This window comes from Panthera onca, chromosome D3, assembly GCF_046562875.1.
Source record: "Panthera onca isolate mPanOnc1 chromosome D3, mPanOnc1 haplotype 2, whole genome shotgun sequence".
Taxonomy (NCBI): Eukaryota; Metazoa; Chordata; class Mammalia; order Carnivora; family Felidae; genus Panthera; species Panthera onca.
In genome coordinates, this window is record NC_138350.1 from 18,515,853 (window position 1) to 18,537,337 (window position 21,485).

At 46.4% G+C, this 21,485-nt stretch overlaps 2 protein-coding genes across 6 annotated transcripts in view; one reads left to right on the forward strand and one right to left on the reverse strand.

Annotated features, from left to right (window-relative positions):
• Nucleotides 1-21,485, forward strand: part of RSPH14 (radial spoke head 14 homolog) — a 99,274-nt gene that overhangs the window by 76,122 nt on the left and 1,667 nt on the right. The window contains exons 6-7 of one of the 2 annotated variants that reach the window (XM_060612590.2): nt 435-571; nt 2,845-3,144. In XM_060612590.2, the coding sequence (XP_060468573.1) occupies nt 435-571; nt 2,845-3,083 (376 nt within the window). In that variant the 3' untranslated portion in view covers nt 3,084-3,144. Of the gene's footprint in view, nt 1-434; nt 572-2,844; nt 3,145-21,485 lie in introns of those variants that run through there. The other variant, XM_078435665.2, reaches the window with a different exon arrangement.
• LOC132665198 (sodium/glucose cotransporter 1-like) overlaps nt 7,207-21,485 on the reverse strand; it is a 57,475-nt gene continuing 43,196 nt past the window's right edge. For 3 of the 4 annotated variants that reach the window (XM_078435661.2, XM_078435662.2, XM_078435660.2), the window contains 4 exons: nt 15,299-15,467; nt 12,676-12,891; nt 10,263-10,362; nt 7,207-7,952 (listed from right to left, as the gene is read on the reverse strand). In XM_078435661.2, the coding sequence (XP_078291787.1) occupies nt 7,525-7,952; nt 10,263-10,362; nt 12,676-12,891; nt 15,299-15,467 (913 nt within the window). In that variant the 3' untranslated portion in view covers nt 7,207-7,524. The remainder of the gene's footprint in view (nt 7,953-10,262; nt 10,363-12,675; nt 12,892-15,298; nt 15,468-21,485) is intronic. The other variant, XM_078435663.2, reaches the window with a different exon arrangement.

A 21,485-nucleotide genomic window follows, 5' to 3' on the forward strand; every position in this document is an offset into this window, starting at 1 on the left:
TCTCCCTGGCAGCTTGCTGCTATTTGTGTGGCTGAGCCCATCCCTGGTAGCTCTGGCTCTTACATGGAGTCAAAATGAGTGTCCCTGTGGTTTGCACCCCTGGGTCCTGCTGCTCCCCATTTTGGAGCTGGGGGGAACAGGTCTGTTTTTTTTTTTTCATGTGATACCTTAGGACAAATCTCCATCACCCACCCCACCCTGGCTCCTCTGTGGTTTTGCCTTCAGTGGCCACAGGCCATGCTCCCAGGTTGTCTGAGTGTGGGGGGTGAGACCCAAATCTGTGCTCCCTGGTGCCTTGGTACCCATTGGCTAAGCCTGGACCACCAGGGATAGTCCCAACACAAGTCTTTCTGGTGTCCCCTGGGGTGGTCCTGGGCCCTGCTCACCTCCTCTTGCAAAAGTGAAGCCACATAGTTGTTCCCTCTCTGGTCTAGCATCCCTCTGGAGGGCAAGAACCAGGTGTGGCAGCATGACGTCATCCCCATCCTGGTGCACCTGCTGAAGGACAAGGTGGAGGAGGTGCAGGCCAATGCCGCTGGGGCCCTCATGTATGCCACGGTGACAACTCAAGGTGAGGCAGCTTGCTGGCCAGGTGCATCCCCTGTATAGGTGGTGGAGCTTACTGGGCAGTGGGGGGTCACTGCAGCCTCCAGCATGCTGGCTGTCCCTGCAGGCTTTCCAGAACTCTCGTTTTGTGCTCAGCATCCTACTGTCCCCTCCCTGCCCCACCAAAATACTTTCCCGGCCTGTTGTTGAAGTCCTTTCAAGTTTGGGCCCGAGGCTCCACCCTCCTTCTTCTTCCTGGCCACAGTGGGCCACCTACCTGTAGTCCCTCCTGGTCACTCCCATTAGGACCTCTGTCCCCTCCTGCCAGGCTGTTCCCTGGGACTGGAATTCCCACCTCCAACCCAGGACGCTTGTAAGCCTGGATTCTGGGATTAATTATGTCGTTTGCCGTCCTTGATTTGGTTATCTTGAGCCCTAGGCAAACAACTGGAGCCTTGCTTTCATGGGTTTTTAAAAATTTTTTTTAAATCTTTATTTATTTTTGAGAGAGAGAGAGGGACAGAAACAGAGAGTGAGTGGGACAGGGGCAGAGAGAGAGGGAGACACAGAATCTGAAGCAGGCTCCAGGTTCTGTCAGAGAAGAGTACAGAACCCGATGTGGGGCTCGAACTCATAAACTGTGAGATCATGACTTGAGCCGAAGTCGACGCTTAACTGACTGAGCCACCCAGGTACCCCTTCATGGTGTTTTTTTTTTTTTAATCAAAATTACTTTTTTCAATGGGTGGGGTAGGCAGCAAATAAGAGTATGAGATTACCTCTCCCACCTGGGGAACCCCAGCCAGTCAGGCTTCCATGTTAAGTTATCCAACCCTGGGCTAACAGGAGCTACTGGGCTGGTTTCCCCACCTGGAGGCCAGGGTGGGTAATCCCACTTGACCTCTGAAAGCTGTCTGTCCTTCCCCATGCTCACAATTGCCTGTACCAGCCCTATGCCCCGTGCTCTCTTGGTGTTCCATAGAGGACTGACTGGGTCTGACTCTCAATCAGCATGCTGTAAAGCCCCCCAGAATTGGCCTCTCAGCCATTCCCCACTAGACCCTAATGGTGGAATTTGAGACATACCAGAGGAGGAGAGGTTGGGGCCTTCCTGGAGCCACAGCCTCCTTTCGATTATGCAGTGAGGATGCTGACCACCAGGGCAGGGGCTCCCCCCAGCACATTTATTTCTTGGGCGTCCTCAGTGCTGTGTCTCATTTGGGCTTCCTGTGGGAGTTCTTGGAGGGCCGGAGGGCTCATGGTGGGCCCAGGTAACAGCTAGAACCTAGGGATGTGGGGCCACTTTTCACAAAGCTGGCACTCCAGCCAAGGGTCCCCAAGCCCCTGCCATGTGCCAGGCCCTGTGCTTGGTGGTGGGGACCTGGACATCTCAGCCTCTGGTGAACATTGGTGGGAGTGGCAGAGGGTTGATGATATAGAAGAGAAGCATGGCATGTGGTGGCCCAGGGCAGGGGCTGAGCCTCCTCTGGGAGGGGCATGGGTGTTGATCCAAGGGACAGTGGGAGTCAGCACGGTGGAAGGTAGCTGGACAGGTCCCAGCATTAAGAGAAGAGTACAATGGGGTGCCTGGGTGGCTTAGTTGGTTGAGCGTCCGGCTTCGGCTCAGGTCACGATCTCACGGTTTGTGAGTTTGAGCTCCGTGTCGGGCTCTGTGCTGACAGCTCAGAACCTGGAGCCTGTTTCAGATTCTGTGTCTCCCTCTCTCTCTCTGCTCCTCCCCTGCTCGTGCTCTGTCTCTCTCTCTGTCTCTCTCTCTCTCTCAAAAATAAATAAACATTAAAAAATTAAAAAAAAAGAAAAGAGAAGAGTACATTAAGCATAGCAGGAAGGATGGGAGGCAGGGGGCAACCATCTGGCCTTTTAGCAGGCCAGGACAGCGGGGAGGTGGTGAAGGTTAAGGAGCAATGTCTTCTTTACACATTAATGTCTGTGCCCACCACTAGACTGTAAGCACCAAGAGGGAGAGAACTATGTGAGTTTTTGTGCCTGACACAGAGTAGGTGCTCAAGAAGCATTTGCCACATAAATCAACAATTGGGTTTTACTTTTTGTGTTTCCTTGTGAAAATTGGATTGCCGGAGAGGCATCAGGGTGGTTGGGGAGAAGCCAGTTGAGGGGCTGGAGGGGCAGGAGATGAAGAGGGCAAGGTGGGAGGCAAAGGAAGATGCTAGGCCTTCGAGGGAGTGAGGAATGGCACCTCCCCTGAGGCCAGATGCCAGGATTGGGCTGGGGTGAGAGGAGGCCCCCTGAGGAACGCGTGGTGTTGGTGGCCCACAGGAAAGTATGCTGCCCTGGACACAGAAGCCATCCACCCGCTCCTGAGCCTGCTTGGCTCATCCTTGAGCAAGGCACGGTTGAATGCCACCAAGGCCCTCACCATGCTGGCTGAGGCCCCCGAGGGCCGCAAGTTTCTGCAATCTCGTGTGCCCGTCTTCCGTGTCCTGGAGGATGACACCAGTGAGGCCGTGCGGCGGGCAGCACAGATCGCCGTCAAAGTCATTGAGTGGAAACCCTGAGCCTTTTACTGGGCCAGATCTGATAAGCTGCATGCCTGAATAAATGGGCTGAATCTCTTTATCTTGCGTCTGAATGGCACTTTATATTCCTGGAGTGTGGTCACATCTTCCATTTCCTGCAAAGGGGAAACACCCGGCCTCAAAGGACTGGGTCAGGGTGGCCAGGCAAGGAGGCATGGGCTAAGTCCAATGCCCAGGGATGGGAGGGTGGCATTCTGGCTCTCTGCTGGGGCCAAGAGTCCCCACAGAAGGTAGACAGCAGGGCTAGGCCCTCCAGAGACAGGGAGGGGCAGGAGTTGGATTGGGAGAAGAAAGACAGTTGGATCTGGCACAACCCAAGTTTCAGACATTTGAGTGACCAGGCCCTTAGGTGTGGCTGGATACTGCCCTGTTCAGCCAGTTCTTCCCCCTTCTCACAATGGGTGTCAGGAGGGAAGGTCACAGTGCCAGCCTATGTGGGCTCTTTCAGGGGGAATGTGAGTTGTATGAGGCCCCCTAGAGATGCACGCCCAGGACAGATATCTTCCCCGAGAAACAAGAAGTCTTAAGAGTAAACTCCCAGCTGGCCTATGCCAACCATACCCCAGCCCCACAGCAGCCCTCTGTCCAGCCTTCCACTTGGGCCTCCACCTGTCTCCACTTGCCTCTCTTCTCCCCCAAGTGAAACTGGCAAATGAAGCTGGAGAGCTTGAAGGGGTTGGAGGAGAAGCCAGGCTGTGGAGAGTATGAGGCTTGGGAACCCTTTAATCTCCTCCAGCCTTCCCTGCCTGGTCTGGCAGGATGATGGTTCTCAAGCCAGTTCTGACCTCTGTTCTAGAAGCTTCAGGAGGGGAGCTTAGCTTCAGGGGAGCTTTTTGAGGCTCCCTGACTCAAACGAGGCTTTCCTCATTATAGCGCCAACCTGCAACCATATTTCCTATGGGACAGAACTTCCCAGGCTCATGGAATGCCCACTTCTCCCAGAATAAACGTTATCAGCAGAACCAGAGTCCTCAAGTGAGCACCTTCTTATAGTTCTTTCAGTGACTGGGGCTTTCACTTTCCTAGAAGCAACAGAGAAGTTTGTGTCCCTGGAATTAGAGGATTAGCCCAAGTAGGTGCTCTTGTTCTAAAAGGGACTGGCTGCTGAGCCCATCTGGGGTTTCGGGTAAGTCTCATTCTCAAAACCGGCCCCATAGGAGGAAACCTTTTCTCCTTCAGCAAAACAGGTGCTTGAGGACCCCACTTCTTCATGTCCCCTTCCCACCTCAACCCATGGCAGCTCTGGCCAGGGTCACTGACTGCCTTGCTGCCAACACCCTGTGCTCTTTGTGTTTGATCCACGCTGTGGCCCAGGTGTGGATACTCCCTTCCTGTAGCAGCTATCTTGGGCCTCCTTCCAAGGCTCTGGCTGTGCTCTCTTTGGTCTCCTTTATAAAACTCCCTTTCTCTACGTGACCAGTAGTGTTGGCATTTCTCACAGCTTTGTCTAGGCCTGCTCTCCTCCCACTCTGCCACACAATCTCACCTTCCTGGTATGGGCCTTCTCTACCAGGTTCTCTTCTTAGCTAGGCTTGCCCACTGCCTTGTCTCCCCCAAATCTGGGCCTGCAGCCCCAGCCTCTCTCCTAAGTTCTGAACCCTTCTATCCAACTTAACATCTATCCTTAAATGTCTCCAGGCAAGAGTTAACGCCAATCCTTCACAAACTGTTCTGAGAAACAGAAGAGGAAGGGACACTTCCCAACTCGTTCTATGAAGCTAATTTTACCCCATACCCAAACCAGACAAAAACATTACAAGAAAATAAAATTATAGACCAATATCCTTCATGAATATAGACCTAAAAACTCAACAAAATATCAGCAAACCAAATCCAGCCACACTAAAAAAGCATTATACACCATGATGAACTGGAATTTATTCCAGGAATGCAAGGTTGGTTTAACATATGAAAATGAATCAATGTAACACATAACTACAATAAGGACAGAAATCACATAAACATCTTAATAGATGCAGAAAAAGCATTTGATGAAATCCAATACCCATTTCTAAAAAAAAAAAAAAAAAAAAAAAAAAAAAATCCAAACTAGGAATAGAAGGGAACATCTGCAAAAAGTCATCGCTAATATCATTCTCAATTCTGAGAGCCTGGATGAGTTCCCCCTAAGATCAGGATATCTGCTCTCACTACTTCTATTCAACACTGTACTGAAGATTCTAGCCAAAGCAATTAGGGAAGAAAATGAAATGAAAAGCATCCAGATTAGAAAGAAAAAAGTAAACTATCTCTTTTTGCAGACTACATGATCTCGTACATGGAAAATCTCAAGGAATACACTTAAAAACTATTAGAACTAATCAATGAGTTCAGCAAAGTTGACAAAGAAAACAACTCCATTTATAATAGCATCAAAAAGAATAAAATACCTAGGAATAAATCTAACAAAAGAAGTGCAAAACTTGAGTACAAAAAATAAAACATTGTTGAAAGAAATGAAAGAGGACCTAAATAAATGGAAAGACATCCTATGTTCATGGAACAGAAGACATACTATTGTCAAGATGGCAATAAGTATCTTCATGCAACTCAAACTCAACATGTCCCAAATGGTGCTCAACTTTTCTCCCACATCCACTCCTTTTCCAGTGTGGCCTGTCTTTGGAATTGGTGCACCCTTTGCCTGCATGCTTAACCCAGAGAGTCATCCTGGCCTCAACCTCCAGAAGTCTAGTCAGTCAAGTCCCGTTACTTCTGATTGCTGGCTTCTCTTGATGCCATTCCCTTCTCTTTTCTTCTTTGCCACTAACTTGCCTGGGTTGCTCTAAACAGCCTCCTAGCGGGTGTTCTTGCTTCCCTTTAATCTTTCCAGCAACAGCCAGCAAATCTGAACCTGTCACTTCCCCACTGAAGCTCCCAAGAACTTATGATCCCAAAGTAAATAAAGCAAATCAGGCCTATGCTCACCTTGCCCTCCCTGTGGCCCACTGTTCTATGCATAAGCCATGTCTTGGCATCCTCAACCATGCTTTCCACTCTTGTGTCATGACTTTCCACATGTTGTCCTTTCTGTTGTCCAGTGCACTGACTTCCTTCTTTGGCCAGGGGAGACCTTTCTTGACTCAGACTAGGTGGGCCTCCTTGTTGTATACACAACTCATGGAGAGCCAGTGTGTATCTTTGGTATCAGGCAGGGCTGTTCCAGGCCCTATGCCCATTCCCAATGTACTCAGTTCCCTTGCTGAGCCTGTCTCTTCCCCTATGAGATGTGGTTAATTCTAGTCCTTCCACAAAGTGTGGTTCTATGGCTTGAATGTGATAATGCACTTACCCCTGGCAACAAAATAGTAGGCTATATTAAATGCTGGCTATCATGGCTAGTGTTTCACTCTCTGCTTCCTATGCTGTATTCACAACTATTTCCTTGTAGCGGCTGGCACATAGTAGGCACTCAAAAATGTCAGCTGAAGGGATAAACTAGGGAGGAGAGACTGCATGTGAGTGTGCCTTGAGTGTGATTTTTGTGATGCTGGGTGGGCCTCTGCCAAATCACTTTAAGGCACCTGGAACTTCATCTAAAGACACATATTATTGATTTTTGAGAAGAAGGAAGAGGAAGGAGCAGCTTATGGAGTCCCTGCAGAAACACAGCCTCAGAGTGGCCTATACTTGACAGCTAAAGGAGTTTAGCTCCTGGATCCAATGCCCAATAACATGCCAATTGTAGGTAGACTGGGAAGGACTGGGAAGAGCTCAAGAAGGAGGAAGTTTTCCTTTCCACCTGCCCTTCAGGGGTGCGGTATGGCTTTAGCCAGACAATGCTGAGTTGTTGAGAGGACTGTTTCACTGAACAGAGACTGCTTCAGCTCCACCAGTGGTCCAGACAGGAGCCAAAGTCCCACCCGTGGGCAGCCTCGGCTTCAGCTGGTCTGTGAGGTCTTTGGCAGTGGGCACAGCACCTGTAGGTGGGAACCCCCACGTGGGGGTGAGGCTTACATTACATGGCATCTTTGCCAGCAGGGCATACCTTTAAAAGGAGGAGAGAACAAAGCAAATGGAGGTTGGGCATAGGAAGGAAATGGTTACAGTGAAGTAAACACAAGCAAAAATCTCAAATATATCTAGAAATAAAAAGCCAAAATTAAATTTAAAGTGAAAGTCAGTGTTTATGCAGTAGAGCCATTTGGAGAAAATGACTCATTTTGTAAAGGAACAGATGTTCTCATTTGCATAGTCTCTGGAGTCGCAAATGGACTTCACCCTGTCCCCTCAGCATGCATGCCCTGCAGCTGGTGGCACTTGATTTGTGACACTGAGGGAGTGTTTACATTAGTGTAATCCTTGGTCCCATATCCATGAGTCTCCCGGTAGGAAACACTTTCTCCACTGGATGATGAGGGACTCTGGAAGAGGCTGTGGTTTGCTTGCTCTTCCCAGACACCCCTGGGCCCCAGCTGCCTTAGTAGTAGTAGATGTGCAACAGGACTATGGTCAATATCAAGAGGAACCCACTGGCATTGGTAATTTCTCTCCTGAAGGGGATCTCTGACATGTCATCATACTTTGTCCCTTCCCACATGTCACTGTGGTTTGTCCCTTCTAATATGTCACCACTCTCTGTCCCTATATGTACATCATGGCACTCTGTCTCTTCCAAAGTGGCACTGTGCTCTGTCCCTTCAGACGTTCCACAGCACTTTGTCCCTTCAGACCTGTCCTGGCACTTTGTCCCTTCCAATATATGCTCTGTCCCTTCCGATATGGTACCACACTCCATCCTCTCCTTGGCTACTTCTTCTGGGGCCAGTTTGGGGCCAGGCTGTGGCTCCAGTCCACAGAATGCATTCCACGCTTTCCAGAAGCAGCCCTGGGTCTCCTCAAATGCATCTGGAATAGAGGGAACAGGCAAAGATCAGGATCACAGGCCAGGACACAAGAAGGACTTTCTATGGTGTCATATCTCAGCAGTCCCAGAGAAAGACCAAAAGACTCTCTCCAATATGATCAGTCCTCAGCCCCTGCTATGGAACATCTACCACCATCCTCAGAGACATGGGCGAGTGGGTTAAGGGGCTTTGGGAGTTTGGCAGGAGTGGGGTGGGAACTGCCTGGGGCCATGCTTGCCTTCTGGCAGAGCCTTCAACAGGGCCCAGATCCTGGAGTGCCTACCCTTCTCTGTCTTAGGCACATGGCCGAACACAGTTTGGTAGGTTTAGGGCACAGGACTGCTCCTCTGAATCTGCCTCCCCAGTCGCTACTCTCTAGAGGATGGAAGAAATCCCCTGATTTCTGGACACTGCTCTCCTTGGCAAGCTCTCAGAGAATGTTTTCCTCAGGCAGGTATCAGTCTCACGGCCTGGCCCAAAATAAGTTACTCCGGGCACTTGAAGGGGAAATCACTGATGCTTTTCAGGAGGCAAAGGAGGGAAGTCTAGGATTTACAGGGAATTTTCCATTCAAATTAGTCAGAATGCCTTTCTGGGACTTAAAATTGCTCCCTGTCTGTCTGTACAGCTCCTGCTGGCTGCTCCTTTGGCCTGTTCAGGCTCGGGTCAGCACCACGGCTAGCTCCGGCACACCCATGTGGGTCCAGCGGCTGCCTGCAAACAGTTTCCTCCTTGATTACCAGATGGGCATATCTCAGTTCGAGTGTGCACCCAACAGTGTTCGTTGCGACCTGTTCTCTGTCTCATTCTGTTGGGCAGCATCCATGCCAGCCGTGTCCCGAGGCTGAGGTAGCACCATGGATGACAGAACCCATCAGCCAGGGACAGAGGAGCCTCTGTTACACAGGGAGGGCTGCTGCAGCAGGAGGACCTCAAAGCCAGGGACACAGATCTCTGCTGCCAGTGCTGAGAAGTCCTGAGTGGCACATTCTCAATACCCATGTTATCATATTGTCATGCAGCTGCCAGGCCCAAGAGGCTACTGTATGTAAAATGCAACTGATCATTTTGATGATGGCCCAAGGGTTATATGATGGGCAGTGGGATGGCCAGTGGCCGAGAGCACACATTTTAGAGTCAAACTTGCCCATGTTCACATTGGTGCGCTATTTCTGCCTGATTATCTGTGGACCTGGGGCAAGTTACTTAACTGTTCAGTGCCTCAGTTTCCCCATCTCTAAGTGGGGATGATAATTGTACCTATCACACACACCTATCACACCACCTGGCACATCCCAAGTGAGCAGTAATTATTAGCCACTGTCATTATCATCATCATCATCATCATCATCCACCCATGACTATGGAGAGAGGAAGAAGAGGAACGGGAGGTGCACCAAGAACAAGCACCTGGCACCTAACAAGCCCGTTTCCCCCCACCAAGAGAAGAGACATTCCCAGAGAGTCCTACATCCTCCAGGTGTGTGGGACAACCTTGCTTAGGATAGACCACTCTTCTGCTCTGCACCTGCCCCCAGGGCCTCCTCTGCAGATGACAAGAGGGAGCCTGGGGCCTCTTTGGGCTCTGAACTTCCCTAGCAGTGGTGGAGGGGGGCCCCAGAAGGCTGCCTCCTCCCCTAAACTCACAGCCTCCCTGGGTACTCTCTGCCTGAGACTCAGGACTAATCTCATTAGGCCTTTATCCCTGTTTGCGTCAGGGCCACAAGAAGCTCAGGTCACCCCCCCCCCACCCCCACCCCCACCCATGGCCCCAACACTCCTTTTCTGACCCCATCTGCCGAAAACCTTCCTCTGGGCCTTCTGGAGTCCCCCCCACCCCCGGAACATTCTGCTTCTGCTTGCTGGGACTGAAATCTAACTGTCCTCAGACCTCTTTTCCCGGAGCCCTCTCTCCCTTTTCTCCCTCAGGTTTCTCTTGTTAAGGCAGGGCATCATCTCTATGTGGCTAAATCCAGTGGCCAGTCCTAAGGCTTCATCTTTCTTCACTCATCAGTATTTGCCTCTCCTCCAATGGCTTCTCCTGGGGTGTCTCTTGCTTCTGCCTGGGCCAGATCCCTGTCTCCTCCCCCTGCCCCTCCCTTCCAAAGGTGGCTCACTGTGTCTGCTGCCTCTCCCCAGCCCAGAAGCCTCTGCATAGATGTCCAGAGACATCTCAACCTCAACAGACACCCCAGAGGGGGCCTCTGCCTGGAAAAGCATTTCTGAGAGGAGGGACCATGGGGCAGTACAGGCCACATCCACCCAAAACACTATCAACCAGGACCTCCTGCAGGGTTTGGATCCTTCTCACCTGGGTGTGCTTGGGGTGCTGGTCTCCTCCTTTGTATTTCTGCATCCAGATCTACCCTTTCCTCTTGACTATTTCGTAAACTCCAACAGAGCCGGTGGAGCTGGGGAGAGAGCGGGGGGCATGTCACCATCTAGGGCCCTGTCACACAGACTGTACCCAGTCACAGCCAGAAGCTGGGCACCAGGGTCTCCATGGACTGAGATGAGACCTGGTTGTTCAACTCCAACAAGAGACAGAAGGAACATGGGGTAGGGAAAGCATGGCACTTGGGGACCTTGGATTTCAATTCTGGCTCTGATACTGTGTGCTTGCATGGCTTTGGCACAGGGGACACAAACTGTCTGGGGCTCAGTGTCCTTCAACTATATAGTAGGGGTAGGAGAAAAAGTGCTCAGAGCTCCTTCCAGTTCTAAGAGTCCAGGAACCTGTGCCCTTCAGGATGAGAGCAGCCGCCTGTCACCTTGGTCTGCTTCTTCTGGTGGAGGAGGAGGCCCTCTGACTGGATGAGTGGACAGGGCAGACCCAGGAGCTGCTTTCCTTCAAAGAGCCCCTCCTGCCTGTCAGAGTTGAGCACTAACCCAGCCCAGAAGAGGCTTTACCTGGTTTACCTGGCCCCCCACTGAGCTTAGTTACTCAGACTCAATAAGGCATTTGCAGATGCAGAAGGAAGTGTCCCTTCCCTTCTGCTCTGTGACTTTGCTCTTGTCCTGAAAACACACATGGAAACTTTGGGAAGTAACAAAATCCAGCCAATTGTTGTTGTTGCTGTTTTTAAGGGCCAACTAAACGAACATTTCCACCAAGCCTATCCTGGAATAGATTTTGATCTATTGTACCAGACTCATTATATTTGAATCCCAGCATCCCTACCCCAACATATGGCAGGGATATGAACAGGCTGGGTTGGCCCCTCTCTGGCCAGCCCACTCCAAGACCTGCCTGAGCCCCACCTCTCAGACTAAAATGTTGGAACTAAAATTCTGTTGTATTAATAACAGAGACTGGGTTTAGCCTCTAATTGCTTCCTGATGATGCCATATGTGTATATTTGCCTTCCCAACGACACTATCAGCCCCTTTGGAAGAGGTTGCTGGGTGCACTAGAAGAGCCTGGGTTCATGTGCTGTCCCTGTTGTCCTGCCTCCTCTGGTAGGCGGTGAGAAGAGGGCCTGGCCCACTGACACTGATCCATAAGTTCCAGTTCTCCTGTTCACTTCTCCCTCCCTTGTTGGCAGCTGCTTTGTGTTCTCCAGAGCACCTGGCACACTGGGAGGCAGGTGGTAAACAATCAACAAATACTTGGCTGCTTGAGAAGTGGGCACAACCAAACAGTTGAGAGGAAGAGAACAGCAAAGAACACAATCTAGACAATTAAGACCCTGAGCAACAGGAAATCAAGTTCCCCACCCACCGCCGGATTCTCAAGGCGCTGGGAGCTGGGCAGTCTCCCAGCTGTCACTGATGCAGCGGGTGTGCACATCCCACACCCCTGGTTGTCCTCCCCATATGCTCTAGCCCTCTTCCAACTGGGCTCTGTGCACAAGAGAGGAGTGAATCAATTGGAAACCACTGACCAGGAAGCATGGCCAGAGGGAAAACCCAAGATTGAGGGGGAGACCCTGAGGCAGTCTTCTGAGTTCAAGGCTTTTACCCAGAACCCAGGAAAAGCTGCAAAACAGGCATGTAGATCTCATAGACTCATCTTCCTTCTGATCTCCTCCCTAAACTTCAGATACAGTAGGGCTTTCTGGCTTGGCCAAGTCCCTGTCCTGCGAAGCCTACTGGCCATGCTGATGGAGGTGATGTAGGGGAGCCAGGTTGGGGCCCAACCCTACCGCTTACCTATTTGTGGTACCTTGGGCTTAATTTCTTGACTTAATTTCTTGACTTAATTTCTCTGGGCCCAGACTTCCTATATTCCAATTGGGGCGACTGATATCTACTTCCTGGGAGATGGGAACAGCAGCTCAGGAGAAGGCTGAGAGGCACCCAGCCCTGAGATGAGCCACCAGAGGCTTCCAGTATTCCAGTCCCCTCCCCCTTCCTGATGGCTTAATTCCCTGAGGATGGGTGGAAGCTGGGACTGCTCTGATTACATTAATTCACACTGAGGTTAGTGAACTTAACACTTCTAAGGAAAATTTGCATCTTAAAAGCCAAACTTCTCATTCTAAGTGAATATCTAATTGGTGAATTGTTGGAAAGTCTTTTAGTTTAGTTTTTATAGCAGGGCCCTTTCTCTGTTCTTTGCCTATTACTGACCCATCCCCCAAGCCCAGTCCCTAGCCCTCCCTCTTTTCAAAAAGAATGCAGGAATTCAGTCACTCTCTCCCAAACCAGCAGAGCCTAGTTACTGCTCACGGGGACTCTGGGACTGAGGGTTGATCCCAGAAAAACCTCACGACAGCACTTACATGTTTATCGGGAATTGGGTCCGTGAATAAAGAGATCCCCAGGATGGTGAAAAGGCTGACTATGAAGAGGATTACAGCAAAGTAGAGGTAGTGCATGCCACAGATGATCAGGGGGCACTTGCTGTTTGCCCCACAGCTCCAGGGTCCGTAGGCAAACTCAGACAACATTCGAGAGAAGCCAATCAGAAGTCCTCCGGTCAGCCCCCAGAAGGCACCCTGCCAAAGGAGGAGCCCCAAGAGAGTCATCTGGAGGGGATGGATGGTGAGACAGACCATCAGCCTCACCTCCCCACCAGTTGAGTTCTGAAATTAAAATCATCATCGTAACAAAGGCTTTAAATATCTTGTGGAAGGAAGCAGAATGTAAGCACCAGTGAGGAGGCCGTGCCTTCTTGGGCTGAACCAAGACCTGAGACCCCTGCACTTTCTCTTAGGTCAATCAGAGAACTTGAGAAACACTGGAAACACTTTTAAGTAAGATCATAAAAAGGCATCTCAAACATCATGTGTCCGAAAGGCTGTGGTGACACCTCCATCTCCCTGGTTGCTCAGGTTGAAACCCCAGGAGTCATCCCTGGTCCCCTTATTTCCATCCTGCCCTACCACCAACCTATCAGCAAATGCTGTTGGCTCTGCCTCCAAAGTATATCTGGAATCCCATCACCCTATGGCTACCGCCCTAATCCTGAAACTGCCATCTTCTCTCACATAGGTGGCTTCCCTTCCTGGCCCCTGCCTGCCCACTGTCCTCACAGAAGAGTGAACTCTTCAAAGCATGCATTAGAGAATGCCTTGTCTGTCTCTGCTTAAACTCTCCAGTGGCTTCTCATGGCCTGCCATCAGAATAAATCTCCACCCTACCCATCAGTTGACTTCACCTGGCTCTGCCACTCTCCCCTTGGTCATTCCACTTTAGCCACTGCATGCAAACTTCCTCCTGCATGTTTAACCTGCCTGTTTTGCTCTTGGCTCAGGCCTTTGCACTTGCCCTTCCCTCTGCTTGGGTCTCTCCCTAGATCTTGGTATTTCTGGCTCATCCTTCAAGGTTCAGATTCAAGGTCACTTTCTTAGAAGTCTTCTCCTACCATTGGCTAAGGTCCTTGTATCCCCCCTACCTCTAGTGCCTGCCTTGCCACCCTCTACTATCCTTTTTTTATCTTTTAAACAATACTGCATCACTATCAGAAATCTTTATCTGCTTATTGGGTATAATCTGTCTCCTCCAGCCAGACTGTCCACACTTTAAGAGTAAGGACTTCATCTTGGCTCTAGAGCTGTATCTGGAGCTTGACTTAGATGGAGATGGATGTCAGAGGAGACAGAAGATATGGTACATGGGCAAACATCTTGGAAAAAGGCCTAAAACCAAACGCCAGGTGGATGATCCACAGGAACAATTTATTGAAGGAGATGTGCAGAACGGGAAGATCTAGAAACAGATGGACAGCAGAAGCCAGATGAGCATGCCATCTGAAGCAGAGTGGAGGAGAAGGCCTAGAGAAACTCTCTAGGTCAAAGGGGTACCTGCAATTGCTTGTAACCTTGGACAAGGGGTGTCAGGGGAACCCCTGAGCAGATTCCCAATTTTCTTTGGCAGTAGGCTCCAATACCTCAATGCTGGTGTCATCATTGGGAGGCAGATTCTCATGACAGCCTGACCCTCTTGCCCATGCCCTTGCCAGCAGAGCAGAGGGCAGCAGCTCTGGCATCTGCAGAGTCCAGCCACCCTGCCCCCCACATTCTTGGTGCTAAGTTGAGTCTTGGTGAGCTGAGCAGAGCAAGGAGCTCTGGCAGGTTGGTCTAGAGGATTGGACACCTGAGATGGGCCTATAGGAAGCACCAGCCATGTGGAAGAGTAAAAAGATATTCCTGGCAAAGCAAACAGTATATGCAAGTGAAGGGAGAACAGAGAAGGCATAGGACAGTTAGGTAATCAGCACTGCAAATCAATTGGAGTAGCTGGGGCCCAGGGGCTGTGCATGGAGAGGGCAAGGGCCAAGAGGTAGGCAAAAGCCAGATCACATGACACCTTAGACACTGTGCTCAGGAAATTGTGCAAGGCCCAGCTACTCGGTGCTGCTAGGGGAAACAAGTTATGACTCAAATAACAAACAAAATATTCTAGCAAACCATGCTTTCAAAGTCTTATTGATAAAATGATTGAATCATTAGTAGGAATCTTTATTTAGTTTAAAGTGTGAATGGAAGATATGGTCTTCACTATAGGAAGGGTGAAAGGAGCTCATGACTGTACATCCCCCTGTGACCCTGAAATCACTGAGTATGACACATCCATGTACAGAGGCAACAGAATTATATTTTCCTACAACCAGATATGTGTGAAGAAGGAGCATGCACACTGCATCATCTATGTCATGGTTAAAAGTGGATTACATTGTAAAGGGAAGAAAAACAAATTAGAGCTCACCTTTTCCCTGAATGCATGAGGGAGCTCAGACTAAGTCTACCCAGGAGGAAATAATCTCTTGGAAAGCAATGATGCAATGGTGTGAACTCTTGAAGCACAAGAAACCCTTCTAGGGCAGCTCTTGCAAAGACAACTATGATGTGAAGGCAAGTCCTCACACTCTGTCTTGCAGTGGCCATGCCAACACCTACCTACCTTTTCAGTGACTCTCTTGCAAAATACAGCAAGCAGGAAGATGGCAGCAATGGGCGGGGTCAAGTAGCTCATAACTGCATGTGTGTATTCAAATAGTCGTTCACTGTATTCTGTTTCCATAATAGGGACCCAGAGGATAGTGACAGCAAGTAATATTATAACAAAAAACCTGTAAATTATACCAATAGTCAATGGCAATTTGATGAGCTTTATTCCCCCCACCAGTAAAATATCTATAAACCATAAACTATTAGCTCAATTATTCCTTAGATTAAATTCAGATGCCCATTCATAAATGTGGAACAGAGGAGACAGCTACATACCTAAATACTGATAGAACCATAAAGCTGCAGATAAAAATCATTTAACTTCTGAACAAATAAAACTGTCCATTTGCCTGTTACTAGACCATGGATAGATTTTCACCACATTTGGAGGGTGTGTTTGGTCAGTCATGCTTACATTATAGTACATGGAAAATATCAAATTCTTGAGGATAGCATGCTATAAGACATTTCAGACAGATTAGTACAGCACATAATTTTGAAGATTTTGACAAGTTCAGAAACTTATTTAAATTTTGCTAAAAATTTTATGAAACTGAGTGGAGGCTCCAAATGTTCATTATTTCTTCTTAAAAATTTTTAAATGTTTATTTTTGAGAGAGACAGAGAGACAGAGTGTGAGCAGGGGGCGAACAGAGAGAGAGGGAGACATGAATCTGAAGCAGGCTCCAGGCTCCGAGCTGTGAGCACAGAGCCTGACGTGGGGCTAGAACTCATGAACCGCGAGTTCCTGACCTGAGCCAAAGTTGGATGCTTAACTGACTAAGCCACACAGGTACCCCCATTATTTTTTCTAAGTAAAAGATTGTAAAATATGTATTGATATATAAAATTACACTAGATTACATGTCATCCCAATGATGAATAAATCTTAGTTCTGTATCAACAAGGGCTTAAAAATTATAATTTAGAGTGAATGACTATAAGATATGAAGGACAAATTCCTTGATAATCAAAGAAGACACAAGGATGTGAATTCCCACCCAAGTAATGATGTGATAGTTTGCATGAGACTAATCCTCCCACAGTAACAATGATAAGTTGGGGGCCAAATATTAAACTGCAACACTCAGGGAGCCAAAAAGCAGGCGGAAATGGGAAAGGATTTAATCCTTGAAAGAATACAACCATAGTGGATGCTATCTACACTACCCAGCTTTTCTTCTGAAGGCTCTTCCTAGTTTGCATGGTGTGGGTGGCTAGAAATTAGCAGAGAGCCTCACTATTACTAGGTTGGGGTATAAGAAGATAGAGGATGGGGGGGCGCCTGGGTGGCTCAGTCAGTTGGGCGTCTGACTTCGGCTCAGGTCATGATCTCACGGTCCGTGAGTTCGAGCCCCACGTTGGGCTCTGTGCTGACAGCTCAGAGCCTGGAGCCTGCTTCAGATTCTGTGTCTCCCTCTCTCTGACCCTCCCCCATTCATGCTCTGTCTCTCTCTGTCTCAAAAATAAATAAACATTAAAAAAAAAATTAAAAAAAAAAGAAAAAAAAAGAAGATAGAGGATGGGGATTCAGAGTGGTTGAAAATGCTATGGGGGAATTTTAGAAAGGAGGGAGCTACTGAACAAGGGGGTCCAATCTGTGCATACACTTCCCTTATATCCTTGGCTGATCCCCAAACTATACATGTGTGGGAGAATCTCCAAATAGTCTATCAACAAGTGGCTGCTGGAAGGTTGAAAGAGTTGAGCAGACTTCAGTGGCTGCCTACACTGGGAGAGACAGAAATTGGGAGTTGGAATCTCATAGAGTTAGAGGGCCTGTCTAACCACCTTAGGCTTTTCACTGAAACTCCTGAAGGGCCATGCCATAGAAGTAGAGACTAAATCCCAAGACTAAGAATTTGCCATAAGACTGAGTGAAACTGAAACAGACCCACCCTAATAAAGTATAAAAACAGACCTCTGCAAGTTTAAGGTGATCAGCTAGTAATTTACCCACATGCTTGAACCAATACACTTTAGAAGACCATGATCAGAGTCTCTACAATAATGTATTTATTCACAACATTCAGTATACAATAAAATTTACTAGGCATGGGAAGAAATAAGAAAATGTGATCTTTAGTCAAGAAAAAAGGCAACTGATAGAAACAGACCCCAAGATGGCTCAGATATTAAAATCAGCAAAGACTTCAAAGCAGCTATTATAGATACATTAAAGGACTTAAAAGAAATGATGGTTATGAGAGAATAGATGGGAAGTCATAATAGAAAACTGGAAACTATAAAAAGTTTAAAAAGGAACCAAAATAAAAATTTTAGAACTGAAATTCCAGTTCAATATATGACATGAAAAATTCACTGGTTGGCCTTAACAAATTGTAAATGGTATAAGAAAGGGCCAATAAACCCAGAGGCAGACTGATAGAAATCTAAACTGAAGAACATAGGGAAACTTTTAAAAAATTTAAAATAAACACACCTCAGTGATCTGTGAGACAATATCAAGAGGGCTAATATGTGTGTAAACAAAGTCATAAAGAGGAGAGATGAAACAGAAAAATCGACAAAGAAACAATGATCAAAAATTTCTCCACTTTGGTGAAAACCATTTATGTACATATTCATATGCTCAGCAAAACCAAATCATGATAAATATAAACACATGCACACATACCCTTAAGCATATCATAACAAAACTGCTCAAAACCAAAAATGAGAAAATCTTGAAAGCCACAGGGGGAATAAAAAACATTATAAATAGAAAGCAGCACTATGAGTTTTGGTGACTTCTTATCAGAAATAAGAGGTCAGAAGAGAATGAAAGAGCATCTTTAAAGTGGTGAGCAAAGTACTGCCAATTCAGAATTATATACCCAGCAAAAATATCTTTCAAAAACAGACAAAACAAAAACATTTTCCAATAACCAAAAGCTGAGAGAATCTGTCACCAACAGACCTGCATTATGAGACGTGCTGAAGAAAATTCTTCAGGGTGAAGGGAAATTACAGAGATGGAAACTTAAACCTAAGGTTGTAATGATGAGCACCAAAAAGGTAAAATATATGGGTAAATATAAAATGCTATATATTTATTTTTTCTTATTTTAATTTAGTTTATTTATTTTTTTAATGTTTATTTTTGAGAGAAAGAGACAGAGTGTAAGTGGAAGAGGGGCAGAGAGAGGGAGACACAGAATTCAAAATAGGCTCCAGGCTTCAAGCTGTCAGCACAAAGCCCGACATGGGGCTTGAGCCCACAGATTGTGAGATCATGACCTGAGCTGAAGTCAGCCGTTTAACTAACTGAGCCACCCAGGTGCCCCTATTTTAATTTAGTTTAAAGGCAACTGACTGCTTACAGCAAAAAATTATATTGCTATCACTATACTATATAGCAATTATATACACACATATATATGGGGTTTATAATGCACAGAGAGATAAAATATATGACAAGCATAATGTAAAAGATGGAAGGAGAAAATGGCATATACTGTTGTAGGGTACTTACATTTGACATAAAATGATAGAGTATTAACTCTAAGTAGACTAAGATAGATTAATAATGCCTATTGTAATGCCTAGAACAACCAAAAGAAATTAAAAACTATTCCTAATCATATTAATGATGATGTTAAATGCAGATGGACTTAACTCTCAAATTAAAAGGCAGAGACTGTGGGTGCCTGGGTGGCTCAGTTGATTGAGCGTCTTGACTTTGGCTCAGGTCATGATCTTGCAGTTTGTGAGTTCAAGTCCCACACTGGGCTCTGGTGCTGACAGCTCAGAGCCTGGAGCTTGCTTTGGATTCTGTGTCTCCCTCTCTCTCCACCCCACCTCTGCTTGTGCTCTGTCTCTCTCTGTCTTTCAAAACTGAATAAACATAAAAAAAATTTTTTTAAGGCAGAGATTGTCAGATTAGATATAAAAATCAAGGTTCAACTATATCTGCTTTACAAGGCACTCACTTTAAATATATTTAAAGGTTAAAAGTAAAATAGATTACAAACACTAAGCATAAGAAAGCCAGTGTGGGCTATATTAATAACAAAGTAAGCCTCAAGACAAGGAGTATTATTAGAGACAAAAAGCTACATTTCATAACGGTGAAAGCATTAATTCCTCAGGAAACCATAACAAACATAAATATGTAAGCACCTAATACTAATACTTCAATATGTATAAAGCAAAAATACTCAGAGAATTGCAGTGAGGGAGAAATGACAACTACACAATCACAATTGAAGATTTTAATACCCTTCTCTCATTATAGAATATACTGAATGTATATACGTATAGATATAACATACACACATCATATACATAAAATTATATATACAATATATAACAGAACTAGACAAAAATTAAGAATACAGAAATGTCAACACATTTCAAAAGATTAAAATGTCATATAGAGTACATTCTTGGATCACAGCAGAATAACTTAGATATCAGTAACAATAAAATAGGAAAGTGCCCACTACTTGGACATCCAACAGCACACTTCTAAATAACCCATGAACAAAGGAAAAAATCGCAAGGAAATTAGAAAATATTTTGGACTGAATGAAAATGAAAACACAACCTATCAAAACTTGTGGGATGCAGCTAAGGCAGGCCTTAGAGGGAAATTTATAGCTTTAAATGGTAATAATAAAAAATAAGAAAGGTTTTAAGGCAATGATCTGAATTTCTACTTTAAGAAGCTATAAAAAAGAAGAGCAGTGTAAATTCAGAGTAAATTTAAAAAAAAAACAAAGAAAGAAAAGAAAAACAGAAATTGATGGGGGAAAAAACCCACAAAAACCAAAAGAATCAACAATTCCAAAAGTTGGTTCTTTGGAAAGATTATTAAAATTGAAAATACCTTAGGCAAATTTTATCAAAAGAAAGATAACCCCCCACCACAAATTACCAATATCAAGAATGAGAGTTGGATTATTGCTAAAGATCCTACAGATTTTAAACGGATAATGAAATTATGGGAGGTGCTCAGAGCCATCCCAGTAAAGATGCTTCTGAACATCCTGCTTACCAGTATATCAGGGAATGCAAAAACCATGCTAGGCAAATAACCTGCACCAAGATCAGGACTGAAATACACTACTTGGGTGATTTAGCTTGACAAGACTGATTACCAGATGTAATGAATGCAGTCTGGCAAGATGGCTTCTCCTAAAAGCATGTCAAAAAATGCATAGATGGGGGCGCCTGGGTGGCGCAGTCGGTTAAGCATCCGACTTCAGCCAGGTCACGATCTCGCGGTCCGTGAGTTCGAGCCCCGCGTCAGGCTCTGGGCTGATGGCTCGGAGCCTGGAGCCTGTTTCCGATTCTGTGTCTCCCTCTCTCTCTGACCCTCCCCCGTTCATGCTCTGTCTCTCTCTGTCCCAAAAATAAATAAAAAACGTTGAAAAAAAAATGCATAGATGATGGCACAAATCCTTAAAGGTATGGAGATTACAGAATATGAGTTAAAAGTTATAAATCAGATGTTGGGAGTTTGCATTCTTTTTTGTTTCAATGTTTTATTTATTTTTGAGAGAGAGAGAGAGAGAGAGAGCAGGGCAGGGGCAGAGAGAGAGAGGGAGATGTAGAATCCAAAGCAGGCTTCAGGCTCCAAGCTGAGCTGTCAGCACAGAGCCTGACATGGGGCTCAAACTCACAAACTGTAAGACAATGACCTGAGCCAAAGTCAGACACTTAACTGAATGAGCCACCCGGCACCCCTGGAGTTTGCATTCTGAGATGTGACCACAATTCTAGATGATGCAAAAATTTGTTTAAGCTATGTTAATAAAGGTACAGTTGATGCAAATGTGAGTAGCAATCGAGTGTCATGCTGACCATTTTTTTTTCTTATAAGCATTATTTTTTTACCGCTCACAGTCAGATATACATCTGAAATAGATTTTGTGTATGGTGTGAAGTAAGAGTCAGCATTCTTTTTTCCATGAATAGCCAAATCACCCAGGACCATTTATTGAAAATCCTTCTCCCCATCAATTTCTCTACTGCATTATACTGGAATCTTTGCCATAAATCAGGTGACTGTGTATCTGTGGGCCTTCTTCTGTATTCTGTCTGTACTATATTCCATTGATTTAGACAAATCAAATTTGATACAAATATTTGTACCCAAATCACATTGTCTAATCAGTATCACTTCATAATAGATA